At 36.7% G+C, this 21,116-nt stretch overlaps 2 protein-coding genes across 4 annotated transcripts; one reads left to right on the forward strand and one right to left on the reverse strand.

Annotated features, from left to right (window-relative positions):
* Positions 1-656: 656 nt before the first annotated feature.
* LOC103320194 (Tesmin/TSO1-like CXC domain-containing protein) lies at positions 657-5,975 on the reverse strand. Of its 2 annotated transcripts, none has more exons than XM_008221833.2 (8): positions 5,204-5,975; positions 4,544-4,645; positions 3,998-4,175; positions 3,430-3,777; positions 2,985-3,088; positions 2,801-2,895; positions 1,769-2,173; positions 657-1,221 (listed from the first exon to the last, which is right to left on the reverse strand). In XM_008221833.2, the coding sequence occupies exons 1-8, from the start codon at positions 5,551-5,553 to the stop codon at positions 974-976; spliced, it is 1,830 nt and encodes a 609-aa protein (XP_008220055.2). In that variant the 5' UTR covers positions 5,554-5,975; the 3' UTR covers positions 657-973. The 2 variants fall into 2 exon arrangements, with proteins under 2 accessions (XP_008220055.2, XP_088900440.1); XM_089044314.1 differs by having other exon boundaries at positions 2,795-2,895; positions 5,204-5,953.
* Positions 5,976-12,830: 6,855 nt separating this feature from the next.
* On the forward strand, positions 12,831-20,243 carry EMF1 (embryonic flower 1 (EMF1)). Of its 2 annotated transcripts, XM_089047079.1 has the most exons (8): positions 12,831-13,125; positions 14,099-14,317; positions 15,230-15,663; positions 15,747-15,857; positions 16,018-16,746; positions 16,909-17,447; positions 17,922-19,632; positions 19,787-20,243. In XM_089047079.1, exons 2-7 carry the CDS (start codon positions 14,142-14,144, stop codon positions 19,620-19,622), a joined length of 3,690 nt encoding a protein of 1,229 aa, XP_088903205.1. In that variant the 5' UTR covers positions 12,831-13,125; positions 14,099-14,141; the 3' UTR covers positions 19,623-19,632; positions 19,787-20,243. The 2 variants fall into 2 exon arrangements, with proteins under 2 accessions (XP_088903205.1, XP_008220056.2); XM_008221834.3 differs by having other exon boundaries at positions 16,018-17,447.
* Positions 20,244-21,116: the final 873 nt, after the last annotated feature.

Below are 21,116 nucleotides of genomic sequence, written 5' to 3' on the forward strand. Positions count from 1 at the left end.
GGGGAGGAGGCACTTTTCCGGGATTCGAACATGTGACCATTTAGAGAACGCGGTGAACACCTCATTTTTACTTAATTTTATTCAATTTTGATCTCATTTATTTATGGATATAGTTGATTGTTTAAGGTATACAATGACCATTTGGAGCTTTGATTATAGATAGGCTTTAACTTTTTAATCTTTGGCTGAGACTTAAAACATGAAATCAAAGCAATTAATCAAACCGAGATTAGAATACTAAAGTTTAAGTTCTAAATGGCAATTTTATACCCTAAAACAAAGTAGAAATGAGATTTTCTCAACACCTCGTCGTGTTCAGAGAATAACTGGTGAAGCACATATTACGTTCTTTTGCTGAAATTTCCGAGCAACCAAACAGAAAACTTTTGGTATTCTATTCAGGGTGTCATCTTTAAGGATTGGGTTCAGGTGTTTGTCTCATTGTGTTGTTCAATCATAATGGAAACAAATTTGTTTGAATCAAACTCAACCAGAAAAACGAAAGTAGTAGGAAGCAACATTCAGACTTCGATCAGAAATGAAAAGACCAATGAAGGAAGATGCAAGGAAACTCCACCACTCTTGGCATGGGATTGGCTTGGCTTTTTCGAAGTGCGCTTTCATGGACTTTTTGGAAATGTGCCTTCATGGACACGTTACAACAGAACACTATAAATTAAGCAAATTTTAAATTACCTGTAAAACATAAATATTCACTTTATCTTAGGCAGCACATAATGCATAAGAAAATTCGAAAGAAAAACTATTTCGAGAATTAATTTATGCTAGGAGAAAAAGGGTCTAGCTCTTATTAGTTTCTCTCAATGATGTTTCTTAGTGCAAGAAGACCTAAGATCAACTGATGTGGCAGGAAATCATACCAAGATGCCTCAAAAGAGGCACGGTGGTAAGCATTTTAACTACTTCTATCCTAAGTTACAACTCTCTCAATATTTGATTTTATTTCCCGGTACTATTTTTCAATGGGCAATCCGACCTTTAGAGACAGATCATTGTCACCAGAAGTGACCGTTGCTACCGGATGAAGAGTCGTTACCAGCTGAAGCATTTTACCGTTTGCTGAAACAGGAGATTTTGCAATGCCGTTGCTGTATGCCTCTTTCTGGCACCTGGGTTCAGGGCTAGGTTTTGCAGTTCCACCCTGAACAGATTCTCTTTGGCTTACCCTCTCTCTTTTGGCTTGGGGAGAACACATTGTTTCTGCAAAGTGAAAGACAAAGGACTCTTCTTGTTAGGCTAACTGGATGGATGAATTGCACAGAAAATCAATCAAAGTCGCAAAATAGCATTTCGGTCCCCAGGATTCCCTATCACCATATCTAAATTTTTGATAGATCTAGAAAGACGGGTCACAATAAGTTTTGGTATGGGGTCATTATAACATTTCAAATTGAAATTATGGGGCTTAGCTGTGCAGAAATCTTACAAGGAAAAGAAGAAACAGAAACAGACATTATGGGAAAATTTGATTACTGGATTTGATGTGGATGTGGGGAATTCAAAATAACAGAATCCCTTTCATATCATGACTAAAAATAAAGATTCATTCGAGAACTACAGTCCACTTATTATAGCAACAGAAGATCATCCAAGTTATCACAATGCTTTCCATGTTTTCATACAAAATTTTAACGGACATTTTGCTTAGGACTAATCTTTTGTAATCAAGAACCACCAACCCCCCTTCTCTCTCAAACATTAGTTTTTGACAACTATGAGATTAGAACCGGAACTTGAAGAAGCTCACCTTTTATGCTCCCTCGAGTAATAAGATGGTTAAGGAAATCCCTGAACCCGGTCAGTACAAGCCTTTCCTGTTCCGCATAAACCTCTGTGCATCCTATTTCCTGAGTTGAGTTCTGAGTCATGCTTGGACTACTGCTTCCCACACCATTTGGCAATCCAGCTGCCATAAACATCTTATCTTGTTCATCACACATCAGGGCAAGTGTTCCAGGGGACATTGGCCTGCTATTTTGCACATCACCTCCATTTAATCCAGAATAGCTGCTCTCATCTCTATCTGCTTCTTTCACTCCTAAATGGTCATCATGCACGGAATTTTGAATATCATGTTCCTTTTTACATTCTTTCCCCTCTTGAGTGGATAAATTGGTACTACACTCATCAATTGTCTCTCTGCGCCTATTTCCTGTACACGTTAAATTAGCAAATTCAAAACCGAATCACATATTTAAAAGACAAAAATATCTAACTGCCACTCTAGCAACTCAAGTGGGAATTATTAACATGCTAAGATCAGTGAAAAAAGAGATCGTTTAAATGCTTATACATATTGCTTTGGGTACCAGCTAAATGGTAAGTTTAACTCCACAGGGAAATCAAAATGAAATCAGAAATCTATTAATTAATCTGAAAGAAATGGAAGTCCAAGGGAAATGGCACAATGAAAATACAAGAGAAAAGAATATACTTGATTTGGGTCAATGACCATGAATTACTTGCTAGACACTTTAAAAACAGCCTACTGTTATTTTCCTTTAAAAACTAAAGTAAGGCAGTTCTAGTTGAAAATAAACAAAATAGAGTTACATGCCTTAAATAAAATATAGCCGTTTCAGTAAACTAATTATCTAAAAATTTGTCACTTGGTGACGACCCAATTGTAAATCCACATACTTCCGAAGCCTGTGGGGTTCTAGCTTATAGTGTCCCTTAAAATGCCTTAAATAAAGAAAAAGAGAGAGCTAAAAACTTAACAGTGAAATAAGGTGCAAGAGAAAAGAGAAATTTAATTGACTTCTGTACTAACCAAAACTTGCAAGTGCCTCTGCAGCAGCTCCTGAAACTACAACCAGACGTGAGCACAAATCCTTTATGTTCTTTGATTGGATAATATCCGCCAATGGAGATCTTCAGTCATGAAACGCAAAGATTATTATATTTTCAAGGAAAAATAAAGAAAAAGTTTCAATATAACTATGTTAAGAAAATTAAGACACCTGTATGTGGATTTTGAAGATCTTGATACTGCTGCATTAGCAGTGCGACAATTTGGAACAGATGACAGAGAAGAAGAGGCCATAGGAGGTCTTAGATGATTTTCCTGTTTTAAGTCAATTAAATAATAAAGTTACTACAATGCCTGCTAGCTTGTGAAATAGAGGGAACGAAAATTCAAGGAAGAAAAAATAACGAACTGAATCCAAATTTAATCTTTAAGGGATTGTACTATTCAATAAATCTTTTTTTTGTATAATAATGATCATAGCCTTCATGAGCTAGAAAAGGAGCGTTTATGGCAATTCAAGTATTAAGGCAATACAGGAATCTTTTAAGCCTGACACGAGCAATTTATCAAGATAGGCCTAACACACAAGTGCACATTCCATAGTCAAACCAAATGAAAGTTTAAATTACCTGTTGAGTAATTGAAGAAAAATGTACCTGTTGACGTTGTTTAATCGGATGAGTTGTTTGATTTGTAGTGCCAAAATAGAGTTCGTAGCTCTTTCTTTTTCTGGACACCAGAGGGGTCCCATAACCAGAGGATCCAATGGCCCCACTGATGGCTGCATTAGCCTGCTGCATGTAGGCCACAGTATTGTGGTCTTCATGATGGAGAGCTCTTCTTTCTTCACTTCCTTCAAAGTTCTTGCAGCCCATGCATTTACAATTTTCAGAGCATAGAATATTGGCTTGGAAGCACTCACAATATTTCTTGAGGCACCCTGATTTCCTGCAATGACATCCTTTATTGTGCTTTCCAGGTGCTTGAATTTCACCAGCATCTTCCTGAATTTTTTCTAAGAAATTATTAATGCACGCTGAGCTGAATTTCCAAATGCAATATGCTTAACCCAAAAACACTAATAAGTCTACTAAAAGATATTAAGTATATACTATGCTTGCACCTCTCCTTGTTCCTGCTTCTCTGTATACTAGAATGAAATAAGTATAAGAATTAGTAAATGCAAGGGCACAGATGAAGTTTTAAATGAATCAGATTACATACCCTACCATCACGAGATTCTTGTGGGCTGCTAGCAATCTTTGGTCTGAAAGCATTTGGATTACGTTCTAAAATTAATCCAACTGCCTCCTGCCTAGCAGCTTCATTGTCCACATTATTGTGACAATTCGAGCAGTTGCAGCCTTCACAATAAATTCCAGCTGCAAAGCACTCACAGTACCTACAAAATGATTAAATTTTTACTCTAGGTAGTAAAAAGAATGTGGGAGAAACAGAAGAGATGATGAGCCACATACTTAGTCATAATCTAAAATATTTACACAAATTAAGATACTAAAAAGACACTATCACTTGGATAAATATGCTAGTAGAAACTGTACATCCAAAACAGAGTTGACAAGATATGCAAAGGTGAGCAGAAGCGTTCAGGACGAAAAGTGTGAATATCTGTAACATTTTAAGTCAAGAAATCATACACAAGGAGTTGTCAGGTATTTAAGTTCACATTCACAAGATCCCAAAAAATTCATAAATTGGAGCCCTTTGGTGCTAAAACTTATAAAGAGGAGGAAGTAAAGATGTCCTTACAACTTCAGGCACCGAGAGTTTTTACAATTACATTGCTTCTGCTTCTTAGGAGTGCCATCTTTTCCATCGCCACGTTGCCGTGATATAGGAGACTCTTGTTTACTGAGGAGAAACACATGCATACAAAGGTCAAGAAGAACATAATACAACAGATATCATAATCTAGGGGCTTAAACACAGTTCTTCGCTCTGCAGGACGTCTGGACTGTCAATATGGTGTTGATAACACAATAGAAAACATGTCAATAGCAAAATATATCGACTTGTTATCAAAGATTATCAACACAAATGCCGAACATTATTGATACAAAATCCGTCTCAGCTTGAACATATGCTTATTAGAAAAAGATAGACAAGCTTGGGCATTAAATCATACAGGCCTAATAAGAACATCAAATAAAATGTCAAAAGCATTGCTGTCACTTCTCTATGATTAAGATAGTTGATTTTCACTCGTTTTTTCGGTTAAGTTATTAATGTGCATGAATAATACCAGTATATCTGAAAATTAGCATATTGGCTCATAAATGTAAAATACACACTCCCTAAGCAACCACATTTGCCATTCAAACACACCATACCTATTTAGTACAATTTTCCTACCACAACAACAACATAAAGCTTAGTTCAAAAGTTCAGCTGAAATTGCATAAAAATTACCTCGCTTGCGATGTCGAGATCGAAAGCTTGTGCACCGGGTGCTGAATCCGAGAGTTCGCCGCCGGCGCGGGACTCGGCCGAGCCAGAAACTGTGGAATCGCCGGTGGCGGCGTTAGCTGTTTCGGTGACTGCGCTACCGGCGGCGGCGGTGGCGACTGTAACTGCAAATGCACGTGCGATGTTGCCGGTGAGTTTTGTGACAGCTGCGCCTGCGACGGTGCCTGCAGCTGTAGCTGTAGCTGCACCTCTGGCAACGCTGCGTTTGCCGACGCTAGACACACCGTCGTGAAATCCAATTGCCTCGCCAATTTCTTCGGTGCGATTTGGGAGACCGTTTCGCTCTGCTCCATTAATCACCAATAAATTCAAACGCAAACATGCACAATCAGCCTCGAAATCCACATTTAATTTCCGAAACAAATGCTCAAAATCGTGAGAAATAATTGCACTTTGCACGCCATTAGTAACAACGAAACGATGCCGTTTCGGAGCTCAAGTCGTCATCGGAGACGGTTACACACCGACGGTGATTTGGCGGCGATTTCCATTACTAGAAATGCAATCATACTATTTTGAAAAATATAATTAAAAAAATGGTGTAAAAATTGTTCAAATAGCTTAATTTGAAGCTACTGTAATCTCGAATTGGATCAGAAAGCGGTAGAGACTGAACCGAACCGGAAGATTTGGGGAAGAAGATAGAGCAGCTCTCGCTTTTGGTTTTCTTTTTCTCTTTCTCTCCCTCTCGATGTTTTTTTGAAATTGAATTTCCTAAATAATGGAGGGCTAGATGATAGTGATTGGTGATCCAACGGTCTAGATTGAAATATTGGTCAAACGGTTGAGATTGGATAGAAGAGTGAGGAGATGAAGACCGCCGTTGGATTTGGGAGGGCTTAGGTTTCATTCTGAGAAAGCGACACGAGTGGAATTTGGCGCTAATTAGAGTCCAGAGAGGGTTGAGGGTCCGGTTGAGGGGTACACGTGTACGGGTGATACTGGATCTGACTTGACCTAGGGAAATTGGACGGCTGAAATTTGAAACTATAAAGGCCAAGAAAAGTACGCGTAAATTGATTTTGAATGAGGAATTTAGTTCCCGGCGGCTACAGAGGAACAGTGTCGTTTTCTACAAAATTTGATCTTATTTTTCCCCGAAATTATATTGAAAAAAATACAATTTTGTTGTCACAAAAAACAAGGGAAATATAGCTCACTTCCTTTATCTGTATAGGCCCCAAAATTATAAAATTGTGGAAGTAAATGATTAAATGTGGAAAATAATAAATTAATTTATTAGTATGGTGTTTCGTGAGATAAAAGATCACATGTGTAAAAGATTTTTATTTTTATTTTTATTTTTCCAGGGATATACATGAAGCGGTAACTTCTTCTTTTTTAAGTACAAACGATAACATTAGTACAGAGAAACACATAAGATTTTGTGTAAGTGAAGAAAGTATGGAGAATAAACATGTACTTATGTTGAAAAGGTCATGCTCATTAATTAGTTATTAGTTTTGTAATTACCCGTAATATAATGTATTTGGGCAAATATTTTTCCTCATATTAGAATGTTTTAAAAGAAGTAGTACACCATGGCGCTATATTAATTAGATCCTTTGTTGATCCTCTTGTGATTATGTCTAGAAAATTCCATCGTTTTAGATTTTCATTTAAATAAATTCTAAATACTAAACTCTAAGTTTGAATTGAAACACTCAATTCTTAAACTCTAATTAATACATGAATGTCCAGATAAATTTATTTAAGTTATTCAAGTGTATCAATCCATCGTCGAGCCATGTACATTTTGGGTTCTTGTAGGTATTTTGATTGTATCTCTAACTTTGTTCATAGCATTTTTTAAAAATATGTTATGAATCACGGAGGTTTGTCAATGGGTCTATAACTCAGTAGTAAGAGTATTAGAAAGAACTTAAAAGAAAGAAGTAACAAGTTTTTTGTTTTCTTTATGAAGTTACAAAAGCATCACAAAAGAAATAAAAATTTATAAAGACGGTAATATATAGACTTTGATGAAAAAGGAAAGATCATTATATGATCTGATTTTTTATTTTATTTAAAGAAGAAGTAGAAAATTTCATTCAACTATCAAGTTACTGACTCGAATGAACAAACGTGACCTCATTTTTTTAAGCTAATTACATTTATAGATTGCCACAGTATCTTTCTTAAACAAACGGCAAAGCCAACCAAGTTATCAACGTCAGCTTAAAGAAAGATGGTTATTTGATAAAGTATAAATAAGGAAAAGGAAAGAAAGAAGTGAAAATCAATAAATAAAAAAGGAGCATTTCCAATCCAAACCCCACCTTTTATCTGTATGCTATATATATTTAGATTGCCTTATCCACCACCTCCGCCAGAGGTCCAATAATATCTCTCTACTTCTTCTACACCACCGACGGCTATCTCCACTGAAACCATCACCAAAATAACTATTCAAATTTCTCTACAACCGACAATGTCATTGTTCTCCCCTGTATAATTAGATTTTTATTTTTATTTTTTATGAGGGATAAATATTTGAATAGATCAAGTATCAGAAGTTAGAGCACTTTCACTCATGGTGCTATAGCAAAAGAGTAAGAACAAGTAAGGCAGACACTATTCACGTGAATAGTCATGTCCTAGCAACTTTTTTATTTTTTACTTTTCCACCCATTATCATGGTAACTCAAGGGTAATTACTATTCACATGGGATTAATTTTAATTTTATGTATGAGATTAATAATAATAAAAATTTGCTAGGTATGTATAATAAAAAGATTCAAAATTTTTGTAAAAAATTTTATTCGCTAACGTCAGATCACTGACGTTAGCGCCCTCATGCAACAACTCGGGTTGTTCTTGCCTTCGGACCTGCCCAGTCTTCATGGAGCCCACCATCTGCCAGGGCTGGATTTGTGTGGTGGAGTGGGTTTCTTCAACTTGAAAAAGGGGAGGAGGGGTGGGCGCTTTTGCCCATACTAGACTCTGCGGTGAAAGTGCTCTTAAAAGGGTTACGTTAATTATATTTGGGGATCCAATTAGGAATATTAACCTATCCAATAAATAAATTACGGGCATGTGACATGGTTAGCCAAACTTCAGGAACTAGTTTCTTCCTTACTTATTTGAATGCATTAGATCAGACAATAAGAAGAGGTGGACATACTGGATTACATATAGGTTTTGTTATTGTTATTTTTAAATACAAAATGATATTGGTAGAGGGACTGGAAAATCGAGAAGATGATATCGAATGAATGAGCAAATCGTTTTAACTATTTGAGATACATGTCCTTTACACTTGTGATAAGCTAAATCCAAATAATCGTCAAATTGGGGCTCTCGTCCTAAACTCACTGTTTGCTACTACATATACATATACTAAACAATGTACATTGGGCTGGGAATTATTTTTCTTTATTAGTTAATATATACATATATATATATATATTATATGTTGGAAGTCAAATTTAATAGATGTGTGTTTGGAGGGGACGCATGCTTCATGCATGGTATCATGTACAGCTGATGATGATCATTCGAAAATCCATATAGGTAAGATCCATCCATATATATTTGTCACTTTCGTGTACAAATGGTAAATGATAATATTAATTAGCGTGCACGAGGAAGCGAAAAATAATGTACCTGTGGCTGTGGTGTGTGGGGTTAAAGTGAATTGGACAATGTATATTAGGGGAAAGCGGGTCAGACGCTCTATGCAACATTATTGTCCAAAAACTAATCAAATTCCGGTTCAAATTATTTATCTGGGTTTGTGCTACTGTTATGGGTTATGCAACATTATAGCATGCAGGTCTCAACCTACATGCTATATATATATACATATATATACATATTTTCTCATATATATAGACATTTAGACGTTATTACCGTGTGGACGTCATGTATTTTTTTTATACTACTTCCTGCTTTGCTCTTTATTTACAGTAGTGTCTACACCGTAAGTCTATGTATACCAATCCTACTCACCTAAAAACGAGGTCAAGTAAGGTATTTTTTATATAACAGCCCTTAGATTATTCTAACAACACTCATAATCAACAATCTTATCCCTCCCTAATCATACTATTTGTCTTACTCAAACGCTCCTTTATTTTATAAAATAAAAATAAATAAACAAATAAAGGAGAAGGGATACACGCTTCTTCATCTTCCAGCTTCACTGCATCTTCTTTCTTCTATGCGCGACCTTTTCTTGATTATGTATCCCTATCTCGCTTTCTTCTTTGCATCTACTGCTCAATCTTCTTCGTCTCTTGGTGCGTTTAAATTGGGGCTTTTATATGTTTTACGTAATTTGCGAATTAGTCTCTTCTAACTCAAACAACCTCATCTTCTTCTGCGAATTGTAATTATAATTGACATTCTGGTACAATAAGTTGCTTATTTTCTGCAATTACTTTTCAGACAGTCAAAATAAGAAGTGACTTCATTGGCACCGAAAGATGCTCACATGCTTGAAAGCATGATGCAGGCACTGTTGTTGTAATTCTCCTAGTATAATTGACTATATACATATATACCCTCTTATTTGAACGTTGTCATTTCTCTCTCTCCCTCTCTCTTTCAGAAAAAGGTGCTGAAAATTTTGATACACTCAGGCTGGCTCTATGTTGCTCATCAAACACTTTCTAAAATATATCTTTGACCTGTCCATTTGACTCTTTTTTTTATTTTTTTTGGAAAGATAAAATATTATTTCTTTTAAAACATACAAAGAAAAAAGAAGGCCAACCAGAGCAAAGCCAGTAAAGGAGAAGAAAACTGGTCAACCCACACTGAGGGAAATCAGAAACAGTGCGATGATCTGACCACTGATCACTATTAACAATCATCACCGATCCATACAAATCTCAACGAGACACAAGAAATCTGCCATTAACGGACAGACAAATCTCCATAACCTTGAATTTTGGAGAAAATCAATTAGGATAATATTATTATTAGTGGTGGGTCAAGGATCGAGAAGAAAATTATCTGCTGCAAACAAAGTAACAGTTAAAAATTTTGGGTTAGAATTGAATTTGACCCATATTCCTAATTTATTTCCAATATCTAGAAAACATATACAAGCTGCAATTGGCCAAGAACTTGATCTGTGGACTGTATCCAAAAAAAAGAAAGTTGCAGTCCTTTTTCATGAATCATCTTTTTCTCATGGGCAGCCATAAATTACATAGTTGGGTTGCAGATCAAAGTTCAAACCCTCTCCGAATATGGATCAATTAGAAATTTGATGAAAGCAGGCAGACAGGGTCCTTGGTTCGTGGAAGCACTTTCTTAAGTTTAATTTATTTATCTTTAATGGGTCTTCTTAGATTTATACATATAATATATATATATATATATATATATGTGTGTGTGTTTTCATCATCATGACAAGGAAACTTGGAGAGGGCCCGATCTCCATAATAGGGGGTGGGGTGGTATATGTATCTGTCAGCCTTCAGATTTACACAATTTCTCAAAATTTGTGCCAATGAGTTTAAATTTTAAGATTGTGTAGCATATATTTGAATTATATTCATCTCATGTATTCATGCTCACCCCCAAAAATACTCTCATATAGCTAGTTTTCTTTTCATAATTATAATTTAATTATAATAAACTGGGTTATATATGTTGCTTTTCTTTTCTTCATACCAAATCAGTAATGTTAATTTTTTTAGGTCGACAATTGAATTGAAGCAGGCCTTGCAGCTAGTTAGGTGTGTGACCACTCGATTGGTAGTGATTGAAATGGTACATCATGACCAGTTATTGAAGTGTAAATATACAATCTAATTTGGTATATATATATATATATATTTACGCGCACTTAATTCATAATATGTTAATTGGGCGGTCGATTTATATCCATATATATTGTCTGAATATATATATTTTTAGTACAAGCAATAAGAGAGAAGGATTTATACAAATATTCATTGAGAGTGTGAGAGTTTCGAACCTCTCCGTACCCCAGTGCCCCACTTATTGTTTGATTTAAACCTAGCTTTAACTAGCATGTGCTAGCATAATCGACTAATTATAGCTTTTACGTTCTGGTATTTACCTTTAGTAAAACCAAGTACCAGAGACTTCAACTTTAAATTTTTTTTTTTTGAAAAAAGTTGTATGAATTTTCTTTGTTTTTTATGTCCCAATTGTCAACCTTCTTTCATCGGGGGGACCTTTTGATAACCTTGTTTAATGAATTAATTACAGAGTTACGTGGACGTTTAGTATTTTATGTGCCATGCATAATATAAGATATATATATATATATATATATCTATTTACGTACATTTGGCATATTGCTTTTGTTAGGTGTAAACGAACATGCTGCAAATATGTAAGCAAAGCATTGGAATTTTCTTCCTCCATTTTGTATAACGAATCATATCGCTTTTCACTTTGATCTGCATGAAACCAAGGCCGACCCAACAGACGCCCGGTTTGGGCTGTCGCTCCCATTGAAGCTTTTCTTTAAAATAAAATAAAAATGATCCCCCCTATAAAGAGAAGCACTTCATTATATATAGTACATGAACAATAAAATATTATCTATTATTTTAGACTTTGTAATATCATCACAAACCTTTCTCTTTGTATACAAAAATTTACATTACTTCTCTCATATAGCATAAGAAGCAAAAATGAGTTTGATACCACAACATGAAACATGTACAATTCACAGCTAAGCGAAGCTCCATGATGGTAAAATGCTAGGTTTGACTACTACATGAAATATGTACAATTCGCAGCTAAGCGAAGCCCCATAAAGTAAATTATAGATTTTCTCACTACATGAAACATGCATATCATAATCTAGAAGTGTAAAATTTGCACCCGCCCATTGTATGAAACTTGTATACCAATGATGCCCGCAAAGGTAAAATTGCGTCTCTCCATTGTATGAAACATGTGCCATGTGTATTTAGTGAAAACCGTTGTTTGGGGGTTAAAACTATTAAATTACACAAAATTGAAATGATAATTACATTAATCCGTCCAAACAAGACATTTAATTAGCGCGATCTCCAATAATACCACATGATACACATTTAAAGTATCTCATTTATGTCCCATTCTATAGCACCAAAAAAATTTAAACCTAGCACATTTTTCCTCCATTTCCCATTTTACTTTTCCCCTCTCTTTTTTCCTTGAAATGAAATGTGCTATATAGCTAGGGTTAGATACCTTGATTACCCACAAGAAAAACCTAGGGTTTCATATTCACCCCACTCGCACTCACCAAACACCATCTTGAACCACACGCACCAATCAAAACCTACTAATGTGCAAAGGCATCTTTGGCCCTACTTGACACGACAGGTATAAATAAACTATCTTCCCCCCTGCCAAACAGAGCGTGCAAACAACGCGTGGGGAACAGTCGCCTCTTTTTTTTTTAACCTACGCTAGGGTTTCCCTTTGCCCTTTGTAATGGATTGTGATAAGAGCCGCACATCGTCGCCACGTGGCGGAAATCTGTTGGTCCAGCAGCATTTCCAGCAGTAATTTATTGCGCGTATGTATGCGTTTGGACATGGCATGTCATATGTATGCGATGTTTTTTTAGTACATCAAAAAACCTCCTCTCTCTACATTCGACGACAAAAGAAAGATTAAAACTCTCTCTCCTCATTTTCTCTCACACACACTCTCTCTCTCTACAATTCGAAACCTCTTTTTCTCTCTCTAGGGTTTTATGATTTTTCGCACTCAAATTCTACTCTTGTAGCTTCGAATCTCGACTGGCAGCTCGGCCTCCGATCCTCGCGCTCCGGCGCTCTCTCTCCCGGTACAGTTTTCTGGACCAGCCGTGGAGAATCGGAGCTAAGCTGTACCCGAGCACGTACGGCGTCGTTTTTGGGTGATTGTGGATTGCGTTGAGGTCGGTTTTTCTGCTCTATTTACTCTCCGTTTAATTGCTTTTGTGATGGGGATGATTGGGTTGGTGTTAATTGGCATAAAGTTTGAAGCTTTCAGCTGAGTTTCAGCTGCTTATTAATTTATTTAAAAATATTTGAGCTGGGTTTACTGTGTATAGTACGTTAAGGTTGGGGCTTTACTTTGTATTTTAGTATCTGGGTTTTGTTTAAAACATTTCTGTACCGTTTTGGGTCATATTTATGTCGTTTTACAGTGCTGTGTATTGAGTTGATTGTTTAGTGACTGTGAATTCATATGTTACGAAAATATGAACCCTAAAAGTTTTTCCTTTTCTGGGTTCGTGTGCATGCTCTTATTTTTGGATTCGGAGTCTCCGAGGGCGAGTTTGAAATGGGTTTGTGGGATTGTTGCATATCTTGGAATATGATCACTACTTTTTCTTCTTGTGAGATCCTATATATGGAAGCAAAACCCTAACATGTGCTTTTGTCTTATTGTTCCTATTTTGTGATTTTGTTGGTATCTTTGCTGGGTGAGTTCAGCTGTGTGAATACTTTTATTGTTTGTAATACATCCAATTAGCCGCTGCAGACTTCTTTGTGTTGTTTGAAAAGCTAGGGTTTTTAATTTTATGATCCTTTGGGTTCTTATATACACTTTGTACATCTAGTGGAGGTTGTTATTTTATGTGCAATGTTACTGTATGAGGCGGTGTTTTACCTTGTCATGTATTTGTATGATAATTTTTGCAGTGGATAATTTGTTGCGCATGAGATATCTTGGTGGTTGAGAATAAACCCTAATTAATACTATTGTTTGGGACTTGGATCAGGATTTCCTCGCATGGTATAGAGGGCTTAGGCGCTTTCTTTATGTTTTCCTCGGTTTTTCCTTCTCTCGTGGTGCATTGTTTGCATTATTATTGAGCATATGATAATGATATTACTCAATTAATTGTTCATTTGTGAATATAGGAATACTATAAAAGAACACTGTGAGCTTGTTAGATGCTATAACATGGAGAGAGGTCTTCTAATGGCTGATAATCATAAGAGGAGTGACCCTATTATTGCCTCCAAGTCCAAGTCGGTGGGATCTTTTGTTAAAATTGACTCAATATCTATAGATCTTGCTGATGCAAATGTCAAGAGTAGTAGTAGTCATGCGGCAAAGTGTGAGCACTTCTCCATACGGTAAGTCTTTCCTTTTGAGAAATCATCATTACATCTGAATGTGTATATGTGCTGTTACTCACATGTTCATAATAAATTACTAGGGATTTATAGCTAATGATATTAACTAATTTATATTTCTTCATATTCAATCTCTCAAGCTCTGTTCGAATATTAACTAATTTGGCTTACTTTTCCCCCTTTTGAAAAATACTGTATTAAGCTATTTTGCTGCAGTATTACAGATAGAGAAGTCTATTCTCTTTACTTTTTAGTTCACTGAAATACAACACTGATTTGGGATTGAACTCTTTGGTCCAATAATGGTTTTCATGAGGACCCAATTACGATATAATAACTAGTATATATCTTGCTAATTTTACAAGATTGTATCTGAAGGGACACAAGTACTTAAACAATGGGGAAGACATGTATGCTAAATTGAGGGACACCCTTGTAGGGCCCACTTCGTATTGTATTTCACTAATCCAAACCGTCTATTTTGTAGATACTCATTCAAAGATCATCTCTATAAAAATTCATTTGAATCCGATATTATTTGACCACTCAATTGAATTATTGAAATGTTAATACTTTCTTGAAGCACCGTGTTCATTGATTTTGTAGGACACAATTAGATATTGAAATAGTTTCTGATTTGTCTAATTTTTTGCAAGGATGATCTATGAATGTAGACTTAAAAAATAGATGGTTTTGATCGTTGAAAAAATATTTGTAGGGGACCCTAAAGGGTGCCCCTCAAATAAAATTATTTGAGGGATCCCTCAATAGAAGGGGATTGTATATATATTTATGTATATATGTTGAGTATTAAATTTTCAAGATATGCAGTAAATATATTATTACTTCAACAGCACCCATGCATGGAGCTTTTGTTTGATTGAAACTTCTCTTTTATGTTTCTAATTGCAGCGGTTATGTATCTGAAATTCGCAAAAAGAACTGGAAGGTATGTTGGCCATTTGATTCGGATGGTGATTTGAACAAGTTTGATCAGCTGGAGGATACATCCGTGCTTCCTCCTTTGAAGACCCCAAATTTCAGATTCTGGTCTTGCCAGAATTGCGTGCAGGAAACTGGTTCTAAGAGCATTCCAGAAGATCATGGTACAGACATTTATTGTTGCGATATTGGATCTGATTCCAATAAGACTTGTGCTCAGGTGCGCAGTGGTGCTTCGGTACTTTTGTCAGATTGTCAGCAAGGTCCACCGTCAAAAGTTGTTGAGGGAAAAAGAGTTGAAGCTCCTACTTCTACTGTTGGGTGTGGTCACGAGCAACATCCTTCATCATGTTCTACTGATAACAAAGAAGGGAAGGATGAAGTTCCACCCACTACCATCATAGGTAAATTAAGTTCAAGTCACTTAAACTAAACAGAAAGTTGGCTATATTTTAGCATTTTGATTTGCCTTTTGTGTTTCATCCAGCGAATGAGAATGCCATAGAAGATTCTGTGAGTCACAAAATGCCTAGACTAAATTCTGTTGAGACAGAAGTTAACCCAAAAAGGACGCAGGAGAGACATGAAGATGACACAGGTTTTCTTTCCTTATTTTTTTGTTATTAAAAAAACTATTTGGGTGAAAAATTTTCCTGTGATTTCCACATGTAATTTAATTTGAAAAGAACAATAAAGCTAAATGACAAATTACCTTATATGATTTTTCACAATCATAATGCCTATGATTTTCAAAACAGAAGCTCTAAGATTGGAGGACAATGGATCTGTCAAAGCCTGTAAACCAGGATGTGAAAGTCATGAAGATACCAATGTTGAGCTTGATATCACAAACAAAAATTTCTGGAACAAGAATAGCATCCAGACTAGCGAAGCTAAGTATCAAACTTCTCCAGAAGACAATCACAAGGAGTCAATGAATGCTTTTGGGACATTTAAGAGAGCCGGGATGGTTGACAAGGCAGATAATGCTACCAAGCTTCAGACCAACGCTTGTCATCCTCTAGTATTAGATGAGTGTGATTATGCATCATCTGAGAATTTTGATAAGTCAGGTGGTTTGAGTCGTAAGAAAAATCGGAAGGTGCGTCTGCTGAGTGAGTTGGTGAATAAGGGGGATGCAAAGACTGATTGCATCAGGATAGAAGATTCTCCATCCAACACAATTAGTAATATATCTGGAGCAGGAATTGTTTCTCAAGGCCAGGTGTCTGTCCAAGAAAATGCTAGAGTGGGTTTCAGTGATAATAAGAGAAGGAAGTTTCCAGAGGAGGAGGAACAGGGATGCCTAGAGATGAGCCATCCTAAAAGTTTGAATAAAAAACTTAAGGCTTTCAGGCGAGATGAGGAAACCACCAATGCCATCGCAGAATCTGTATTAGAAGAAGATGCAGTTGCCAGAACATCTTTGCAGGCTGATGAGAAGAGCAACTGGAATAGACACGAAAATGAAAGAATCCCTGGTGTTGGTAAGAAGAAAATTAAGAAATGCAATGATTTCGGCACATGTTCGTCCTTAGTCCCACCTGAAAATAATGTGCCAATAGAAGCCGTGGACAAAGTTGGAAATTCAAGCAAGGGTAATGCTACTAAAAGTGTTTCTTTTACTCTAACGTATGATGCATCCGCAGGTAGGGGGATCGATCAAATTCCTTTTCCTGCTTCGGAAGCAGAGGGAAAATCTGGTATCTGTAAGAGGAAAGGCAAGATGCCTAAAGTTGATAATGGGCAGGCTTCTCTATTTCCTTGGAATGGCATGTTCAGGAAAAGTCCAAAGACAAGGGAAGATGTAGAAATCATGCAAACTGGGCATCCATTTCATCTGGCAGAAGATGCATCCGCTGAAAAAGGGCTGGATCTTTCTCTTAACGGCTATTTGGCTGCAGAAAGATGCGGCAAGAAATCTATTCCCCAATCTGAAGATGGATTTCCTTCCTTGTCCACTTGGAAAGATGGCAGCTGCAAATTAGATGTGTTTATGAGGAAAAATGTGGAAGCTAACTATGCTGCAAATCTGAAACCTTCTAAATCTATTTCAAATGCATTTTCTGGGAAAGGAGGACATGGTGAACTTAGTAGTAAATTTTACACTTATACCATGCCTATCCTGAATGAGGAGAAAAACTATACCTCCCAGATTGAACAAGGGAGTTGTTCTTTGCAGCAAATGGTAAGAGCTTTTCTCTTCTTACGGTTGTTGGGATGAATGTTTTCATTATGATAGCTGCATAATACATGTCCAGAGCAATGTATGCTTCTTCTGTTTCTAAGGTTTACCACATGTAACTATGCCATTATAAAATTGTTGTGTTATCCTCAGTCACTCATCTGTATCAAATAATTACTGACACAATTATTACCGTACAAGAAACTAGTCCATAGAATTTTTGTATTTAAACACTCTTGATTGGTGATTTTATGTCTTAAATAATATTTTCTTCCTATCCTAGCCTGTAGCTGCCTAATTGAAGCATGTTTAGAATTCTCCTTTATATCTGATGATATGCCAACGGTAGCCCATAGAATCATATTGCACATTTCTCATCTTTGTGGTAAATTTTTGAACATTAATATGCACAACTATCTTCTCTATCTAGTTTTCTTTTGCAATTTGTTTCTATGATGATTCATTTTCCCTTCTCAGGATATTTCCCGTTCAAGAAACAAGGAGAAAATTGTTGGGGTTCAGAAAAGTTCAGCTGTGCCTGTTAATAGGACACATAGCAACCATAAATCTGACAAGATGTCTCAGCAGGCAGCTGTGGATGACATACCGATGGAAATCGTTGAACTCATGGCGAAAAATCAGTATGAGAGGTGTCTTCATGATGCTGAACATAAAAAGAATATTTTAGAAAACCCCAATAAAGCAAGGAAAGCTCAGGTGATGGATCATAGTTATGGGATTGGGGACTTAAGAATATCAGAAGAAACCAGTCAGAAACGAAAGCCTCAGGCAAGAAATGCAAAAAATGGCATAACCACAAGGAAAAATGCAGGACCTGCCAAACAGAAGTCAGTTGATTATTCTACTTATATGAATGGAAAAGATTTTGGTGTGAGCCGTCTTGATCAAATGCATTGCCCTACAGGGTTTAGTGCACTCAGTCAGGCTCAAAAGAAGTCAACTCGAGACCAATTTCCTGCAGCTGGTTACAGCAGCTGTAGTTGTGCTCAAAATTGCAAATGGAATGGGGATATGATGGGCCCTGGGTTCTCACATTCTAGCTTGCGGACGTTAGCAACATCTAACGCATGCCAGTCTATTCCACACCCAAAGGAAGAAGCAGCTCGTCTTTGGTCATCTGGAATGCCAGTTCACTTGCCCTTAACATACAGCAATCCTCAAAAGTGTCCAGCTCAGCCTTCTAATGTCGATATGCTTTTACGTCCTCCTGGCTCACTGCATAAGGGAAACGTAAATGGGGATTATGACCTGAATTTGTTTAATCTAAAATCTACCAACCGGGAAAAGCATACTGAAGAAGTTGGTTCTGGGAGCTTCAGCAGATCAAATGCAGAGTACTCATTCTCTTGCAAACGTCATGGGTCTGAGCCTCATCAAAATGCAATGGGGTCATTTGATCTATATTCTAATGAAACTATACCAGCAATGCATTTGCTCAGCCTCATGGATGCTGGTATGCGGTCAGGTGCGCACTTCAACATGGGTGGAAACCCGAAATTTCTCAAGAGACCCTTTCCTAATGATCTTTACTCTAAGGAGTATTCTGCGCTGGACATTGGTGGTTATAAGGCTACTGATACTGTGAAGCTTCCCTCATCAAATTGTTGTGGCACAAATCACCATTCTGAGAAATCGCTTGATCTATTTCCTATGAATCCTGGCGGGGCATCTACTTCTTCATTTCAACATTCTAAAGGTTTCAGAAGGGCTACAGAATTTACGGGTCAAGGTTCCTTGAGTTGTCAAAGGAAAGAAAAGATACAAAACTCCAACGCACCTGCACAGAATAGAGGTCCTGGATCCCGAAAAGCTGCATGTACAGGTGGTGGTTTGGGCAAAAACTGTGGAACTATCCCTGTTATGCAGAAAGGATTTCTAACGGTGTCTGATCCTATGATGTTTCCCCAGAACTGCCACACCATTGAATATCCAATGCTAAAAAAATTGGAAGCTAACAATGGTAATGGGGCCATGAACCCTCCAAAGAGCAGTTCCATGTCTTTAATGTGCTCAATTAATAGAAACCCTGCAGATTTTAGCCTGCCAGAAGCTGGAAACGAATACATGATAAGGGGTGAAGACCTGAGCGTTAGGAAGCGGATTAATCAAAGTGGGGACCGGAACAAGCGACGGAGGAACAGGAAGCAGACACCTTGAATTTGATGAGGTTCGTGATATCTATACTGATAGTACTTTAATTATAACCTCTTAATATCTGAACTGTTTTCAACAAACCAACCTCTTGACTTAGCTGCCGCCTATAAGTTGTTGCATATATTTACAAATTCATCCAGTGGGGTTAATTTATTCAATTTTGACAGGCGAAGATCTCCCCAGCCAGTGCAAAAATAAGGTTCTTGGAGGATCTGAGAGCTAGGCATATTTTGGTGCAAGCTAAGCTGATATTAGTAAGAGACTCCAAAGCTCTGACGACTCCGAAATATAATCTTGCTGGGTGAAGGTCAAGGCCTGTATATACCTATGTCTTGACCTGCTGCAGGTGTATTTGGCTTGTTTTCTTTTTCTTTTTCAATATTTTGAAATATATTGTTGTTTGTTCATGTCATAAGAACAAGGTTATATTACAACCTCAAGATGGCCTTTTAGTTTTCAAAGGCTTAGCCTACAGTTAGCATGGTATTTTGGATCGATGTGTGTGTAGTTTGAGCATTGAGAAATCCAGAGGGTAACTGATGAACTTTTTTCATTGATATAAACTTCAAAACTTGTAATTTAATATAGTGCCAAAACACATGTGAAAGAAGACATTTGGTTTCACTATTATGTGAGTGAATTGAGATTGAGATTGAGATTTGCCCTCATCTATATCAAGCAGACACAGATGAGCATATCCTAGTTTCTAATTGCAATAGTTCAATATTTTAGCATTATTTTCTGTATAGATTTTTTTATAATTGCTCAGGTGGGATATAAACTTACTGGTAATTCTGCGTAGTTTGCCGACACACAAAACAGAGACCTCAATCGTTATCACCCATGGCCAAGCAAGAATGTAGCGACATCTGTTATCAAAGCCAAACGGCAAAACAAAAGCACAACGAGATTATGATCCTCTCTAGTCCAATTAACCTATAAATTAATGTTGCCACTAACTAATTAATACTCATCATACAAGTCGATCATTCATACAAGACAATCCAATTTTGAGTTGAGAAATGCTAATGGAACTTGCTCAGAAGAGAGTTTGTATTTGGACTTGCTGCCATCTCATGTTTATTATATAACGTAAGTCGAGTTTAACATTAATTCTTAAACCGAAATCATGAGATAGTAGCAAGTCCACATATATACTCTCTCTTGAGCAAGTCCGTGAGCATCGTGCATATAAATTGGTCCTCTAGGAGGAGTATATTGCAAGGTGGAGTGATTATAAAATGTATGATGCAAGAGAGCATTGGAAAAAGTGGTTGAACCCAATTTTGAATTAATTAATCAGAATATATTATACAACACATGATGTTATTAGACTTGTTAATGAATTATTAGAGATCGAGTTGCTTGAACGTAGGGGAACGCGTAAAAGCCTAGCTATTTCCAAAACATATACAACTTTAGATCTTGCCGGGTCTATTTATATGTGAGTGAAGATCAATGTGACAAGGACGATAATATACTATTAGGACTCGAACT

This window comes from Prunus mume, linkage group LG2 (genome assembly GCF_029339155.1).
Source record: "Prunus mume cultivar Tortuosa linkage group LG2, ASM2933915v1, whole genome shotgun sequence".
In the NCBI taxonomy this organism is placed as follows: domain Eukaryota; kingdom Viridiplantae; phylum Streptophyta; class Magnoliopsida; order Rosales; family Rosaceae; genus Prunus; species Prunus mume.

Coding starts and splice junctions, on each gene's coding strand:
- LOC103320194 (XM_089044314.1), bottom strand. CDS start 5,553: ATGGAGCAGAGCGAAACGGTCTCCCAAATCGCACCGAAGAAATTGGCG. Junction 3,778..3,997: donor AAGAATCTCGTGATGGTAGG/GTATGTAATCTG, acceptor GAAAAAATTCAG/GAAGATGCTGGTGAAATTCA. Junction 2,896..2,984: donor TCTTCAAAATCCACATACAG/GTGTCTTAATTT, acceptor TCATGACTGAAG/ATCTCCATTGGCGGATATTA.
- EMF1 (XM_008221834.3), top strand. CDS start 14,142: ATGGAGAGAGGTCTTCTAATGGCTGATAATCATAAGAGGAGTGACCCT. Junction 14,318..15,229: donor TGTGAGCACTTCTCCATACG/GTAAGTCTTTCC, acceptor TTCTAATTGCAG/CGGTTATGTATCTGAAATTC. Junction 17,448..17,921: donor GTTGTTCTTTGCAGCAAATG/GTAAGAGCTTTT, acceptor TTCCCTTCTCAG/GATATTTCCCGTTCAAGAAA.